We start from the raw sequence: 16,424 nt of genomic DNA, 5'->3' as shown, positions 1-16,424 counted from the left end.
AAGATAATTCTACCAATGTTCGTAATAATTTTACTGTGGTATTTTCTTTGCACCGACCAACAGCAATCGATAAAGTTGGACATGCGTTTCAAAGAAGCGACGACCAGTTGATATACTATGATACTCATGATAAGTTTATACGTTATCCAATGTATAGTACTAGTCGGTATTACTCTGTTCTGTGAACTTATATTATAGTTAAGTCTAGTAAAAGAAGATAAAACAAATCTATGGCAGGGTATTTACAGTAGAAATGTTTTATCCTTTCGTATAGAAATCATAGTGAAACTCTTCAAACTACATTTTGAAACGTTAGATTTTTTGTAAAAACACGATATAAAAGTGAACACCGAGGGTAAAACTGTTATCGAATTAATCACTGGAACCAATTATGTTTGTTTTATTTCCGCTTACGTTTTCATCAGTTTTTTGCCATTCTTACTCAATCACAGCCAGGTACAGCTTGGCAACACTGCTTGGTCATTCTGACGTTTGAGTTTTGACAATCATTCTTATTTTCTTCTGTGTGTCTGTGTACAAAAACTTGCTGTCGCTTAATTAAATCGTTAATTCCAACAAGGATAATAATCGAAAGCGTCCAAATTAGTTTTTAAACAACAGTACGAAGCTTATCTCTCATAATGATGGTGAGTTTTACTTTGTTTTTGTAATATTATAAGCACAAACTTAATGTTTTACAAGCTATGCCGGGGGGCGTCTTCTATTGGAAAAATCTTTATTGTTTAATTTCACCGGACGTGTTAATTTAATGATTCACTGTCAATAAAATCATGATGGTAAAGGTGTTATGATCTATTCTGTTATACAGTTAACGAATATACTTACGTATACAAATAATTAAATTGTGTGACGTGGTGCAGTAATTTTTTGTTTTTTCTTTCGCTTAAGATCTCTTGCGACCTTGTTGATAGTATTGATGTTTTTATGTGTTAATTGGTATCTTTCACGTTCTAAAATGTTCGTGTGCATGTAAAACATAATTGGCGTGTGAATCATACGTTTGATAAGAGTGCTAAACTGTATGAGTGATAAGTGTAATCCTTTGACGTTAAATTTGGTGATTAACAGGAAAAGTTCATAAGCTATCTCGGAACACATAGCCTGTGAAGCATACTATCATCATTGTGCTGTCTAATAGGAATTAAATTTTCCTCAAAATAGTTTAGGCTTAAATTTGGCAAACAGCAATTTTGTGTGTGTTTGTCCCTTCATACACTCACATACTAGACCAATTTTGATAAAATTATGTTTTTAAGTAGTAGACAGTAGAATTTTTTTCTTATGAGATCTTACAAGTTAGTTCACATCCTATGACATGTACTTCTTTTGCCTGACTTCTATATTTTTTCTAGCTATACATGATAACTTAATCCAAACTTCATGCTATAGTCCTTCTCAACTTGTTTCAGGATTGTGTGGAAGACACCAACCATGATCCCCTGTCGGCACCCTCAGTGACGTCTCCAGGCTCTCTAGACCCTAAACTAGACAAGAAGAAACCCAATGAGAATGTGTGTTTAGCTGATAATAGTTTGTTGGTATGTATACTCTTTTTTGGGTTCTGTAAGACAAGGATAAAAATAGAAGTAAAAGTGCAAAGAAAATGGAAGACTGATACGCTTTTGTCAGTCTGTTAATCAATCAACAGACTGTATCTCATGAACTAAGTATTAGCCTCACCAAAAATTGATTGCCCCAAAAAAATCATAGGTATGCAGTTGAAATTTTCACAGTTGTATTGTGTAGCTGCTACAATACCAAATAATAAAAATAAAAATAAGGTCAAAATATGTGTAAATCCATAAATTGTCATCTTTAAACTTTTGTTACTTTACCCAACCAATGTGTTTATCTGTAGCCTTTTTGTAAAGAATTGTCAGTGTTGCAAGTCCCATTGGGAAATAGGTTTGAATAGCAATAAATTGGGCATAATTTTAAAATAATATTTATTGCCAACAGGTCGACATATCGGATGCTTTAAGCGAAAAAGAAAAAGTAAAGTTCACGGTACACACTAAAACAACATTGCCAGAGTTCCAAAAGTCTGAGTTTATTGTAGTGCGGCAACACGAGGAGTTTGTCTGGCTTCATGACCGCTACGAAGAGAATGAGGAGTACGCTGGATATATTGTAAGTTATTTATTTATTATTATTGAATCTACAACAAATAATACACAAAAACTCATTAACATTACAACAGTACACAAAGACAAAGAGGATTTTCATATCTTTTTATGAATTGCATTGGTGTTAAGGACCTCTAGATAAACTATATTCCTTTATTAAAGTGATTTAAAAACGTAAATATTTTTTTTTGCCTTTTTGATTAAAAACGTAGTTAATGAAACATTATTAAAAACCAATTTGAAACAACATAAAGATTATGTTTGTTTATTTAAAATGTATTTGTGAAAAAAGACACAAGAAGGTTGTTAATTTTCTTAAATAATCAAATGGAGTATTAGGTTAATGAAGGTATCAGGTTAAATTGATTGCAACATGGATTTGGACAAGAAAGTGCTTAAATTAGATTAAAAACAACAACTTTTAGATATCTAGTTATTATTAACGTTGTATACGAGCGACAACGCAATACATGGCGGCGTAAAGCGGCATCTAGACTGCACGGATACCCTAGCGGTTGAGGTCACCACGCCAAACCCAATGTGCGCGATGTGTCGCAGGTTTGATCCCCGCATACGACAAGCATTTGAGTGATCCACTAATGCTTGCTCTGAGTCTGGGTGTCTTTGTGCATGTGATTTGTATGATCTACTACTAGTCCCTCTGACCTCATACTGCGTTCTATACCACAGACATCATACAGCCATACAAATGCAAGACCACGTTGTTTCCACCTCATATGTCATATAAAACTTTTCAAAATCTCAGTAACAACTGTTCAACTGGTTACTTGCATCAGATCCCACCGGCACCCCCCCGACCTGACTTCGACGCTTCCCGGGAGAAGCTCCAACGTCTCGGAGAAGGCGAGGGTGCTCTCACCAGGGAAGAGTTCCTCAAGATGAAGGAGGAACTGGAAGAGTAAGTGACATTCAGTTATTTTTGTAATAACTGATTCATTATTAAACGATGTAACGGTTTACTCACGCGCATTTATCGGGATCGCCCGATTAGTTTCGAACCCAACCGGAGTCCCTAATCATGAGCTGACGCGGCGGGCGAGCGTTTAAAGGTTTTGGCAGATGAAGAGAATTTAATGGTAGAGGAAAATGGGACGATACAATCGTTTTTTTGTAGCGTTCTGATAGTCGTGTGGTTGAGGTTACCTCGCCAAAAGGAGCTTTCATGTATTATGTAACGTAGTTTATTGCAAACTGCAATCCTTTACGTCGATCCCATATCATATCTAAGAGAAAAGTGGATGAAGCAACAAGCAATTCTAGGAGGAGCAATGATGGGCATGTCTATCAGGCTAACTTATTGCCTATGCATATCAGAATTATCAGAAAATTACATAGTAAAACAGTTGCTGGAATTTAGACCTGCAACTATGTGCATAATAATTCAATCTTTGAAACCCTACTTCACATAAATACTTAGACCTTTGTTTAGTCCTAGCTACCGCATTAAGTTAAGTAACCTGTAATGGTAGATTACTGTGATAATTAAATAAATCATTTTGAATTTGTAGCAGGCAGGCCCGTGGGTAACAGCTAGTGAGGAAAAATGTTTCAATTTTTAAACTTATAATTTTCTGTTTGCTCAACACAAAATTAGTACCTCCTTATCGAATTGGTTTTCAGAAACCTGCATATTATATACAGTATATATACAGTCGGTCGGTTATATCGCGTTTCCAAGAGAATTCTTCAAAAGTCCGGGATAAAAACTACAAGTCGGTCAACTCTATCTCTGTACCAAATTTCATTAAAATCAGTTCAGTGGTTTAGACGTGAAAGCGTAACAGACAGGCAGAGTTACTTTCGCATTTATAATATTAGTAGGGATATTCCAAAAGATTTCATACCAAGTATTTCCTTGCCAGTGAATACCTAGCCACCTTCAAGAAGACTGTAGCCATGCACGAGGTGTTCCTGCAGCGGTTGGCGGCGCACCCGGTGTTCCGCGGCGACGCTCACTTGCGCGTGTTCCTGGAGTACGAGCAGGATCTGTGCGCCAAGCCCAGGGGCAGGATGGATCTCATTGGTGGACTGGTGAGCATGTTAAAACAAGTTATTTATTGATGAATTGGATAATACCCAATTTTGAGCAGTCGATGACAATTTTGTATTGTAAATATAAGTTTTGATGATAGTCTTTTGTTGCTTTGCTATAAGAATGGTGTTTGCTTTCTGTTTTAAATATTCGTGAGGTTTTTTGATGCTACATATTATACAGGGTGCACTGGAAATCAAAGTAAAGTTTTCCGTAAAAAATAGCAGGTCAACTACATTTCTTTTTCCATAGCCTGTGTCAGATCGATCTAATAGGCAAAGGCCACTCTCTTTCTCTTCCTGACTTCTTAATTTTTCGCGATTTCTGCACACGGTTTCGAAATATAAGCATCTAAAAATGTATCAGAAACTGTTACCCTGTGATGATCTTTTCAACTCTAATTAAGTAAAGTACCTCTAAATGTTGATTATTAAGACCCTGTATATGCAAAGTGTTTTCTACAAATTTCAACCATAGTTCCCATTCTTTCTTTAACAAAACCACAAATAACCTATCACCGCTCTTCGCCTGACTATTGATTTCTATGCCTTGTATATAAAATATATTTTTGACCATTATCGGCCTAGCCTTTTCCCAATTATGTCGAGGTCGGTTTCCAGTCTAACCGGATTCAGCTAAGTACCAGTGTTTTACAAGGAGCGACTGCCTATCTGATCTCCTCGACACAGTTACCAGAGCAATACGATACCCCTTGGTTAGACTGGTTATCAGGCTTTTCAAGCTTCTGACTACCTGTAACGACTGTCAAGAAGTAGGAATAACAGGCGAGACCCACAATTTAACGTGCTTTCCGAAACACGGAGGCACTCGTTATGACTAAGCTCACCCATGTATGGACCAACCAATATTTCCTGACCGTTGATTCGTAAACACTCACACATTTCACCCTCAGATGCGTTCTATGACAACAACGACGGATGAGATATATCTCGGCGCGACGGTTCGAGATGTGAACGACTTCTTCGAGCAAGAGACCACGTTCTTGCAAGAATACTACTCGCATCTGAAAGAGGCTGTTGCCAAAGTCGACAGGATGACTACTAAGCATAAAGGTAGGTATGATGGACCATATAGGCCCTTGTACTGCGAAGTACAGGCAGACGGCCGATAGAAAGGTATGGAACAAGAAGACTAGTTGCACCGACCCCAAATAAAATAATTGGGATGAGGGCAGGGGAATGATGATGACTGCGTAGTACAGGTAATAGTGAGGTGGGTGTTATAGACGCTGGTCTTGCCTAGGAAAAGTGTTTGTGTGATCCACGAATGCTTGTTCTTGGGTGTCTTTGGGCATGTGACTTGAATCAAAATTTACTTATTCGAGTTAGGCTATAAAATAGCACTTTTTGGACTTCTTAATAAATAGATTATTGATCACACTAAAGAAACGCAAATAACAATCTCCACAGCAAAGCACGCTGTCACTTTTTTACTGTTTCTGGAATGTTTATAAAACCCCCGCATTGCACTTATTCTTGCCTGTTGGTCTAGTAGTTAGTGGCACTGACTGCTATACCAGAAGTCGTGGGGTCGATTCCCACTCTGGACAAATGTTTGTATGGTGAGTACGAACATTTTTTACGTGTCTGAGTGATTTATTTATACTATACTAGCTGTTGCCCGCGACTTCGTTCCCGTGGGTAGAAGAAGATATAAGTTATGATTTATACCCGTCCTGTTTTTTCTCACATTTTCCATTGTATCTTCGCTCCTATTAGTCGTAGCGTGATGGTTTATAGCCTAAAGCCTTCCTCGATTAATGGTCTATTCAACACAAAAATAATTTTTCAATTTGGACCAGTAGTTCCTGAGATTAGCGCGTTCAAACAAACAAACAAACGAACAAACAAACTTTTTCAGCTTTATATATTAGTATAGATATGTAATTACAAATGTATAAGTTTGTCAATTACTCATAATACAAGCTTTTCTTAGTCTGAGACTAGATGGCGTTGTGTGAAACTTGTTGCAAATTATTATTACTTGTTAGATATTAGTAGCCGTGTTTTCATCCGACAGTAAACACATATAGTTGCTATAACAACATACGTTTGTTCCCACAGAGGTGGCGGACGCCCACATCAGACTGTCGTCGTGCATCACTCAGCTGGCCACCAGGGAGCAGCCTCCCACCGAGAGGTTCCTCACGAGAGCCGCAGAGACCTTCGACAAGTGCCGGGTGAGTAACAACTGTTGGAGTCTTTTAAAATTTTCGAAAATTTTCGCATTAAGGAATTTAATCCTTGTGTCGCGAAGGCTTTCACAAACATTCTAGTAACATGCACAAAGGCTCAGGCTCATAACAAGCATTAATGGATCACACAAATGCTTGTCCTACGCGGGGGTCGAACTCGCGACACCTCGCACTCAGTGGGTTTGGCGTAGTGACCTCAACTCAAGTCTTAGTGCATGTGACTTGAATATTTATGAAACCCCTTGCGACACAAAGATCAAATTACTTAATTCCCTAAGTCACAAAAAATGAAAATAAATAAATTTTATCTTAGTTTGTAAGTCCCCTGCCCTTACCCCAATTAGTTATTTGTGGTCGGCGCAACGTGTCTTCTTCTTCCGTACCTTTCTATCTGACGTCATCTCACGAGAAAAACTCTTTATTATATCGTATCTCTATATTGTATATTGTATCTTACTTCGTAAGTGGGCTGTCATATTTTAGCCAATATAAACGAGTTATAGCAAAAAATAAAATATTAACACGGAACAAACTCTTTTTTACTCCTTCGCTTTGCCAAAACACCAGAGAATATACTTAGAAATAACCAATTTCATCATCATCCACAACCTTTATATATATATATATATATCCTCACACTGCCGCCCATAGACCTCCCCTTTTCTCCTACCAATTTCCACGTCACCAAAATACATATATTCCTAAAGTCTTATCTACCTTATCCCAGAAAATCGAGGGTCGCATGGCATCAGACCAGGACCTGAAGCTGGCGGACACGCTCCGGTACTACATGCGGGACGCGCACGCCGCGAAGGCTGTGCTGGTACGGAGACTAAGGTATGTTAGAACCGACTGCAGAAAAGAGGAGGTTTTTAATTTGTCTTTACTTTTTTTAAACAGTTTGTAACCGTTTTATTTCACTTTTCATTTCAATAACTTTGGATCTGTACTTTTTTATTCGATGTCGTTTGTATGTGTTTGTTGTTAAAATTGTAACGCAAAGCAAGTGGCGCCCTCTCGTATTAGAGGCCAAGACAGTTTTTGTTTGAGCCAACGGACAAAGACTTAAGTGGACAATTGTACCGTAAAAAAAAAAACAAAAAATTGCAATTTACTTAAAATCTTTATGACGATTACAAATCAGATAATAACAGTAAAGTAGCCTAACGTAAAACGGTCTTAAGAGGATATTAAATACTTTTTTTTCTATTCAACCTTCTTTACGTGAATTATCTCAATAGAACATCTAATAGTAGAGAAAAGTTAAAGATTTCCTAAAAACAATTGGTTTATTATATAAGGCAAATTATTAAATTATATATTTTATATGTGACCATCTTTGTCATAGCGAGTTCCTCCTTGTTTCGGAAGGCACGTTAAATTGTGGGTCCCGGCTGTTATTCCTACATCTTTGACAGTCGTTACAGGTAGTCAGAAGCTTGAAAAAGTCTGACAGCCAGTCTAACCAAGGGGTGCGTGTTGCCCAGGTAACTGGGTTGAGGAGGTCTGATAGGCAGTCGCTCCTTGTAAAACACTGGTACTTAGCTGAAACCGGTTGGACTGGTAGCCGACCCCAACATAGTTGGGAAAAGGCTAGGCCGATGATGATATTAAATTATATATTTTTTTGTGTAGATGTCTTGCGGCTTATGAAGCTGCTAATAGGAATCTTGAAAAAGCGAGAGCGAAGAACAAGGATGTACATGCGGTAAGTTTAAATAAAATATAATAAGTTTATTATAATTTTATTTATTTTTACAAAAACACTGCTTCCATTTTATCTTATTAATATTATAGCAAATCAGTATTAATTTGATATGAAAAAATAAATAAATGATGGAACTGTTTAAAACGGTTTTATTTATCGGAATTGCCCGACTAGTTTGGGACGTAACCGCCGCGATAGCTCATGATAAAGGACTCCGGTTGGGTCCGAAACTAGTCGGGCGATCTCGATAAATACGCGCAAAGTTGCAATAAAAAAGAACTATTTGAGATAATCTTTTTGTTTTTGTTCTTGTTTTGTTAATAACATGATTTGTGTGTATTTCTATGTCACTATTTTTGTGATTTTCTGTGAATGTTTTTGCTGGCTACAGATATGTCAATGAATTTCAATTGTTTTATGTCTAAAAACATAATCTTCAGACAGACCTTTTGCACGGCTACACGGCTCGCCCGACATGTTATGGGTTCAATTCGCGGGTGTGGCAAGCATTTATTTATGTGGCAATATAGTACCCGAACGGATTTATCGATTAAACAAGTTCGATAAAATTCGGTTGATTCATATAAAAGTTGTGGGCAGTGAAAGTGAGGAAAAATTACTTACTTAAAATATCAAATATTCTCGAGTGGGAACTCAAATGAAGGCGCAACGAAATAGAATATTGATGACTTATTCAAGAGAGTTCTTAGCTTCGTTCGATGAAAAAAATAGTGACTTGAAAATGGTATACGGAAATCCAATTGTGAAATGACAGTAACAATTACTTCTATCTCAGTCTGTACATTTCTTCTAAAGATTATATGTGACCAGCCGTTGCCCGCGACCTCGTTCGCGTGATTAGAAGATATAAGTTAGGAATTTTTGAACGGAAGCCCTCGAAGATGAATATTTTCCCCGTTTTTGCCACATTTTCCATTGTATCCTCACACCTATTAGTTGCAGTGTGTGGTTATATAGCCTTAACCTTCCTCGATGAATGGTCTGTTGAGCATATATTATTTTTTTCAATTTGAACCGGTAGTTCCTGAGATTAGCGCGATCAAACAAACAAACAAATTCTTCAGCTTTATATATTAGTGTAGATGTGGGTTATTCGGTATTTTTAAATTTTATTTGAAAGGTTTTTTATGGTCTAACGGTTATTTATCGTATTTCATTGACATAATGTAGCCAATATCACTTGTCTGATGTAACTTTCTGTATATAACGCAGCCATTGGATGTTCAAGAGGTAAAGATGTAGTTAAATGTCGTAGTGTGTGTATGTTTAGTAGTTAGTGTGTTAGTGTTGTATAATACGTAGTTAGAAATACATAAGTATGTTTATCAGTTGTCCAGTACACATCGTACAAGCTTTGCTTCGTTAGAGACTAGATGGCGTTGTGTTAAGTCGTGGAATATTATTATTACCCTATAACTTAGACTCCGTTGTCTGTCTGTTACCATGCTATATATAAAAAGTCGTAAATATTTGATACCAATAAATCGCCCAACTGTCCTGACTGTGGCGCAGTAGAGCATGTACAACATATCTTGGTGGAATGTGTCCGGACTGAACCCTATAAGCTAATAGTTTGGTTGCAGTGTGGGCTATGTAAATAGTATTTTGGCTTTTCTGTTTTCCGAAGAGGCCAAACTCTTTTTAAGGTATCAGAAAGAGCGTTAGGTCGAATTTTTGTGTTGCAGTTTTAAGCTCTATGTAATTTATAGAACGGTGTTTTCGCTAAGCGACAAAGTTGTTAAATAAAAATTAAAAAAAAATTGTTGCCACCCAAGTGGCTTTAGCTTATTTTTTACACAGCCCTCAGTGTCGCGAGTCCTACTTCTGCGATTTTTTATTAAACCAATATGTAGTCTTACAAAATTAATTTTGCATGTGACAGTTTTACTTGATCAGCCAAATTCTCCTTAAGTTTAGTAGCCGTTTGCTCTTAAGTCAGCATTTTATTTGTTTTAACTCAGTTCTTAATATAATTGTGTAAAAACAAATTAAATTCTGTGTATTACACAATTTTATTTTTTCCCCTATACAAAAGAGATTTGTTTTATGTTTGACATATACCACTATGTTATCATCTTAGGCGGAGCAGGCGCAGGCGGACGCGTGCGCTAAGTTCGAGCAGCTGTCGGCGCGTGCGCGGGAAGAACTCATCGACTTCCGGACTCGGCGGGTCGCGGCTTTCAGGAAAAGGTACGCTTACAACTATAATCCACCACATGTGGTCCCAATATAATAAGGCGAAGAGGCCGACGCTCTTTACACGTCGGCCTCCACACAACACGGGAAAGTGACGCAACCACACTACTGGCCGGTGGAAGTCCGCGGTCGGTGAATGAAGGATTGCAACGCATTGCCATACACCGACACAAAAACGCAGATGACGTAGCACGGCGGTTCAGGTTTAGACACTAAGCACTTCTTTGGGTGTCAATGAGGGTTCTCTCGCCAAAAAAAGGCTTTGAAGGATAATGAACCTTACTTGGTGTGTATAAGATTTTTAATTAGCTTACAAGTCAGTGAGTGTGGTGTGAATGTTTTTGCCTAGGTCTTGAAATTAACATAGAAAACTAGTTTTTAATTTAAGATAAAATTGCAAAGAAAAAGTGAGAATTTTTTTTAATTGTTATTCATTTTTTTGTGAAGTTTTTTTCTCACCTGTTATCACGGGATTTTTCAAGCATTATAAATATGGTTGCCCTTATGTAGTAACTTGTATCTGGTTTGAATCCAGGCAAGAAGCAATTAGGGCTACTCCAAAAAAATCTTTATAATATATACAATATTAATCTTATGTCTATTTTTCTATCTCCCTCCAGTCTATTGGACCTAGCAGAGTTGGAGATCAAGCACGCTCGCTCCCAACAGGAGCTGTTCAGGAAATCTCTACAAGTGCTCAAGGAGTGCCAGTGAACATGACATGTATGTTATATATCATTAATTAATAATTAATTAATAACTTGTTTAAAGAAAAACCATTGGTTATATGTTAAATAACGTTTTTGTAGCTCGTAGCCAAGCTACAACTGCACAAGTTGATTGTTCACAGGTTAAGCTATTCTTGATAAGGTCATAGGCCCTTTGATGGGTGACCATCTCGAGTTCTTAAGTGTTACGGAAGGCATGTTGTACTATGGGTCCCTGTGGTGTGTCTGTTACATACATCTGAAGTCTGAAATCGATACCCTGTAGGTGCAGATTTTTTGATCCACGAATGCTTGTCCTGAGTCTGGGTGTCTTTGTGCATGTGACTTGAATGTTTGTGAATTATTCTCCGCACAATAACTAAATTACTTAGTGCAGGAATCAACTTCAAAGGGATTTTGGAAAATTTCCAAACATTTTGGAATACAAATAGCTGTCCATTCCTGAAAAGAAAATTGGATTGGACTAAATTATTGACATCTGAACAAAATTGTATGAAAGTGAATTGCTTTCTATTAAAAAAAAATTTCATGCACAGAAACCGTTTTTAACATACGACCATGGTTTTTCAAAACAAGTTCTAAATAATACTATTCCAATGTATGTAGATTGAGTAAGTTTTTTTTAATCTTAAAAAGTATAAAAACGGGAGTCCGCTGGCTAAATCTTACAGTAAAATATATTTAAAATTATAATTTTAATTAGCTAACTACTTAGTAAGTAGGAATATTATATACATATGTAATTGTATATTTAAATATAAAGTATAAATTGTAATATATATTTCATAGTAATTACTAAGGATGTACGGAGTATTTGATTTGGCTATGGTATATTGCATGACTCTTAATTAATCCACATGCTTCCAAATTGATGGGCAAATTCATAATTGTTTAGAACAACGGTTTACTCACGCGTATTTATCGGGATCGCCCGACTAGTTTCGGACCCAACCGGAGTCCTCAATCATGAGCTGACGTTGCAGCAAATCGAGTATTTCTTTAGTTTCTGTTTGGGTAAAAAACTAGTATCCCGTAAAATACAAGTGTAATTATGTCGAGTAGTCACATCTTAATTAATTGTATTTATATAATTTTTACTTGTACGTAATCGATTAAGAAATTACTCGATTTAGAGAGTATTTGTAATAATTATCTCGGTTAATAGCATTTTAGTTAGCTATTTGTCTTAAAACATTATAATAACAATATACATTATATAGTCTAATAAATTAATATCTAATATTTAATCAATTTCTTTACAATATTTTCCTTCGCACTCAATTTATGATAATACCAGCCTAAAATTGGCCCACTACTGCCCTCAGGCCTCTTCCCATATAGGAAAAGCATTGTGCATTGATCACAACGCTATTAGCTCACTGCAGTAATTCCAGATTTCAATATTTGTAGTTTAGAATCCTATCATCGTTTGTCAGTAGTATCTTAAAATAATTAAGAAGAAAACATTTTAAAAGCGTCATATTGATAGCAAAATAGAAACTCAATAATTTCTTTGTTTACAATTGATTTGAGAATCTAATTCTAACTCTTAACATCTTTATTATGACAATGTTCGGGTATTTAAATTAATATAAATAGTAAATGTTATAATTGAATAGCTTATAATCATAGAAATCTAAATAACAAGGTAATAGAAATGGCATACACCGCAGCGATCTATCGAAACGCATGTCGCCGGTGGGCGGGGCTTCAACACATTCACAGCAAATAACTACGCAATCACGCACACATTAACATCGAGAAGACCAAGCAAACAACACTAGGCCGTACATCTATTGCAATAAGGTTGACTTTGACGTTGTATGGATTCAATAACTCACACAGTCATTACATTTTTTTGCATTAGTCGTAGTGATTACGTAAACTACACTAGGGATTGACTACGGATCCGAAATATAATGAAAGACGAAATTATGAGTGACAATGTTTTTTGTTGTATTCTTCTATGGATTACATTATAATATGTACTTACAAAAAAAAAATCGCGGATTGACGGTTGACAAAAAAAATATTATTAGGAAATAATTTGTAGGTAGATTTGGTATATACGGTGATATTTAGTCGTCTTACAAAAGCAGCCCAGTTCATGTATCCAATGACTAGTAAACGTTCATAATAAAAAAATGGGTTTTTATGAGATTTGGATAAATTTAAATTGCAATTTTTATTCAATGCTATGCTATAACGCAAGGCGTACTTTTCGAAACATTCAGTTGCGAGCGCGGTCCGAGCCGTAACAATGGAGGGGGGCGCGGGCGGCAAGTTATCATGCATGCAACTAATTTCATAGTGTATATTCGGCCTAAGTTGTAGGGTACCAATTTCGTTTACCCGTGGTAGACATCCACTTGTCTTTTGTATTTATTTCAATCCTGTGGGAATCTGAAATGAAAATATATTCAATAATATGTTAACAAAAACAAACGACTATTAAAATTGTTACTTTTCGTATACAATGTTCATTTTGGATAATTTGTCCGCACTTAACCACATCACTATTTCCGACAGTTTTGTGCGGCGGTACCACTATAAATACGATCGTATTGAAAATATTATTTTTCGTTATACATTTCTCTTTTTACAACGGTGCATTTCCGTAAGTCTCTTACTGCAGAGGCAATGGTTAGTAAAGAATGCAATTGTTGCAGGATGGTGCGATATTCATATGGTTTATAATGAAGGTTATGTTTTGAAATTTAATTTTGCAATAACATCATTATTACTGCAATAATTTACTTACCGATAAAATGTTATCTATTTATTTATGTTATTACACGATGCAGATGAATTTCCAGCCTGAGAAACGCCGCAAAACACCATTTTTAGTGGTTCTTGCTGTGACAACGTTCCGCGAGCGACTGAGCGTAAGTTCGCGCGCTGGTGGCGTCCAAGACACCAGTGTGGCGACAAGGTCACGCGGCGTTGGCACTTCTATTACCTTGTTATTTAGATTTCTGTGCTTATAATAGATTATTTTGATAGTAACTATCGTGAGAATGATTCATTATTAAATGACGCAACGGTATACTTAGCTGACGCGGCGGGGTCCCGATTCGAAATTTCCGCCGCGTCAGTTCATGATTAAGTACTCCGGTTGGGTCCGCAACTAGTCGGGACGATAAATACGCGTGAGTTAACCGTTACATCATTTAATTAATCATAGATTAGTTAAGTTGATTTAGCTTATTTTTTGTACGGTGCAATTGTTTTTTGTTGTTGTTGTATTTTATAACGTGTAACGTGAACCAAATTTTTAATTTTGCTTAGTTTTCTTTGTATGGTTAGACCATGTATCATCTGAAATTGAGGTCTCTGTCAATTCTAATTCTATCTCTGTCACTTGCAGGGTTTAAAGTAGCACAGATAGATGTAAGACAATTTTTAGGGCTTAATTTGCTCTTAATGTTGAAGTATTTCTTCTTAAAAGAATCCAATTAATTTCAATTTTGTGTATCTAGAAATATTTCATTTCGTAATCTCTAAGAATAGTTAAATATTCGTCACTATGTTATTATAAAATAAGTTCAATATTTATGTATTTTCTATTACAGTTTGCTGTCGAAGAGAAAAAGCTCACTGAAATCACGTCAAAATACAATAATATACTTATTAGTATAAGTTATGAAATATATCCAAAACTATCTTACTACAAAATTGTAGAACAACCGTTTACTAAAATGTCCTTTTTTTCTAGTTTTATTTGAAAGAATTAGGACAATGGATAGTCAGACTTGCGACTCTGAGGGTTCCGTACGAATTGGATAAAGTTAAAAAACATGGTTGGGTGATAAGTAAATTTATGAACGCAACAAGCGTTGCTTAACCTCAATCTGTATTCGTTGTTATAGCGACATTAGAAATGCATCATCTGTCTAAAATTTAAATTGTCCAGTTAGTTATCACGGTTCGTGAGATACAGCCTAGTGACGGATGGACTGACAACGCAGTCCCAGTTATGGCAGTCGTTATGGTTGTTGTATGATTTTGCGGTATGATAGTAATAGACTTTTTAGTCGTATATTTAAATATAATTCCCTTATGTAAATGTGGTGTTAAGTTTAGATAATCACTTGTTTTGGCTATGCAATTATTTTATAACGATTCGTTTATAGAAAGATGATATTTATTATGTTATAGAATTTTGTTTTAAAATCGCACACATGTGCAACATATACAAATCGGACTAGTGACGTCATTTGTCTTTACAATGTGTACTGGTAAGTGACGTCACACGAGATTTCGACTTACCGTGTCATATTAATTTTTTGTTTCAGGTTTAAAAGTATAGTAATTATTCCATATCTTTTGGAAATCTATCGGAACTTTCGGATTAATTAGATTTGTTTTAGGTATATCTTTACTTGATATTGTTTTTCTAAATTCTAGTCTGTTTTTTTTTAACTTGTCTTTCTAAAAACGAGTCGTTTTTAATAAAGTCTCTGTACTTGTATGTATCATTTAAGAGAAACGTGTTATATTTAAATGTTTATATTTTAAGAAAATATATGATTATCCTTATTTATATTGGTTTTTATTTGTTTCCAAACATTAGAACATGTTTTCGTTACCCCATAGTCTGTAATAATGGTTAACGCATGTACAACGTAACAATGGTTTTCTTAATTTCATTCGAAAACAAACTTTACGGTTAACGTCATAAAGTTCATAAATGTTTGACATACGATTAAAATGCTCCCGTTCTCTAGATGCCATAACTTTCGAAATAATTAAGCACTGTATGCTTATAGTTTTAGAGTTTGTTTTTGAGTGGTATAGAGAAATCGCTGCTGAAAAATGACTGGAGAAGCAAGCAAACAAGGAATAAAATCCATACACCTAATTCTTGTTATCTCCGCATCACCGTATGGTTGGCTGGTACAGAATGCCTCAAGCATTAAGTCCACCTTTGGTCATGGTCATGTATTGCGAGAAGTTTCGATATACTTAGATATAAATTATCAAAAAAAATGACCAGCATTTGTTAATTGTATGTACATATTTAATATTTACACAATATACATTTGTTGTACAAAATCTAGGCATTACAAAAAGTGAACACTACCTAGCAGATATCTGTCTGTTTTACAAGTAAAAAAAACAAGTACATCGTCAATATATTATCATTGGAAACATGAAAAAGCGAGAAAGATATATATTTAGGAAACCTTTTCTAGAGGTTTCATTTGAGTCCACAATCAAGTATAAATGAAGCCATACGTTTATTCATCCCCACTTTTAATCCCCAAACATATCTAAGGTCACTCGCACATAACTCACTTTTAACACAAAACAAACTTAATTAGAATAGCTCAATCCGTTTGAGAGCTAAGATGAC

At 35.8% G+C, this 16,424-nt stretch overlaps 1 protein-coding gene across 1 annotated transcript; it reads left to right on the top strand.

Moving 5' to 3' along the window:
* Positions 1-493: 493 nt before the first annotated feature.
* Positions 494-15,607, top strand: LOC113502258 (sorting nexin-6). Its single transcript, XM_026883754.1, has 12 exons — positions 494-647; positions 1,431-1,559; positions 1,981-2,151; positions 2,945-3,066; positions 4,031-4,199; positions 5,114-5,273; positions 6,285-6,400; positions 7,143-7,252; positions 8,051-8,123; positions 10,225-10,334; positions 10,961-11,063; positions 14,641-15,607. Exons 1-11 carry the CDS (start codon positions 642-644, stop codon positions 11,052-11,054), a joined length of 1,260 nt encoding a protein of 419 aa, XP_026739555.1. The 5' UTR covers positions 494-641; the 3' UTR covers positions 11,055-11,063; positions 14,641-15,607.
* The last annotated feature ends 817 nt before the right edge of the window (positions 15,608-16,424 follow it).

The sequence above is a fragment of the Trichoplusia ni genome, chromosome 17 (assembly GCF_003590095.1).
Source record: "Trichoplusia ni isolate ovarian cell line Hi5 chromosome 17, tn1, whole genome shotgun sequence".
Taxonomy (NCBI): domain Eukaryota; kingdom Metazoa; phylum Arthropoda; class Insecta; order Lepidoptera; family Noctuidae; genus Trichoplusia; species Trichoplusia ni.
This window is presented reverse-complemented; position numbering and strand designations above follow the sequence as displayed.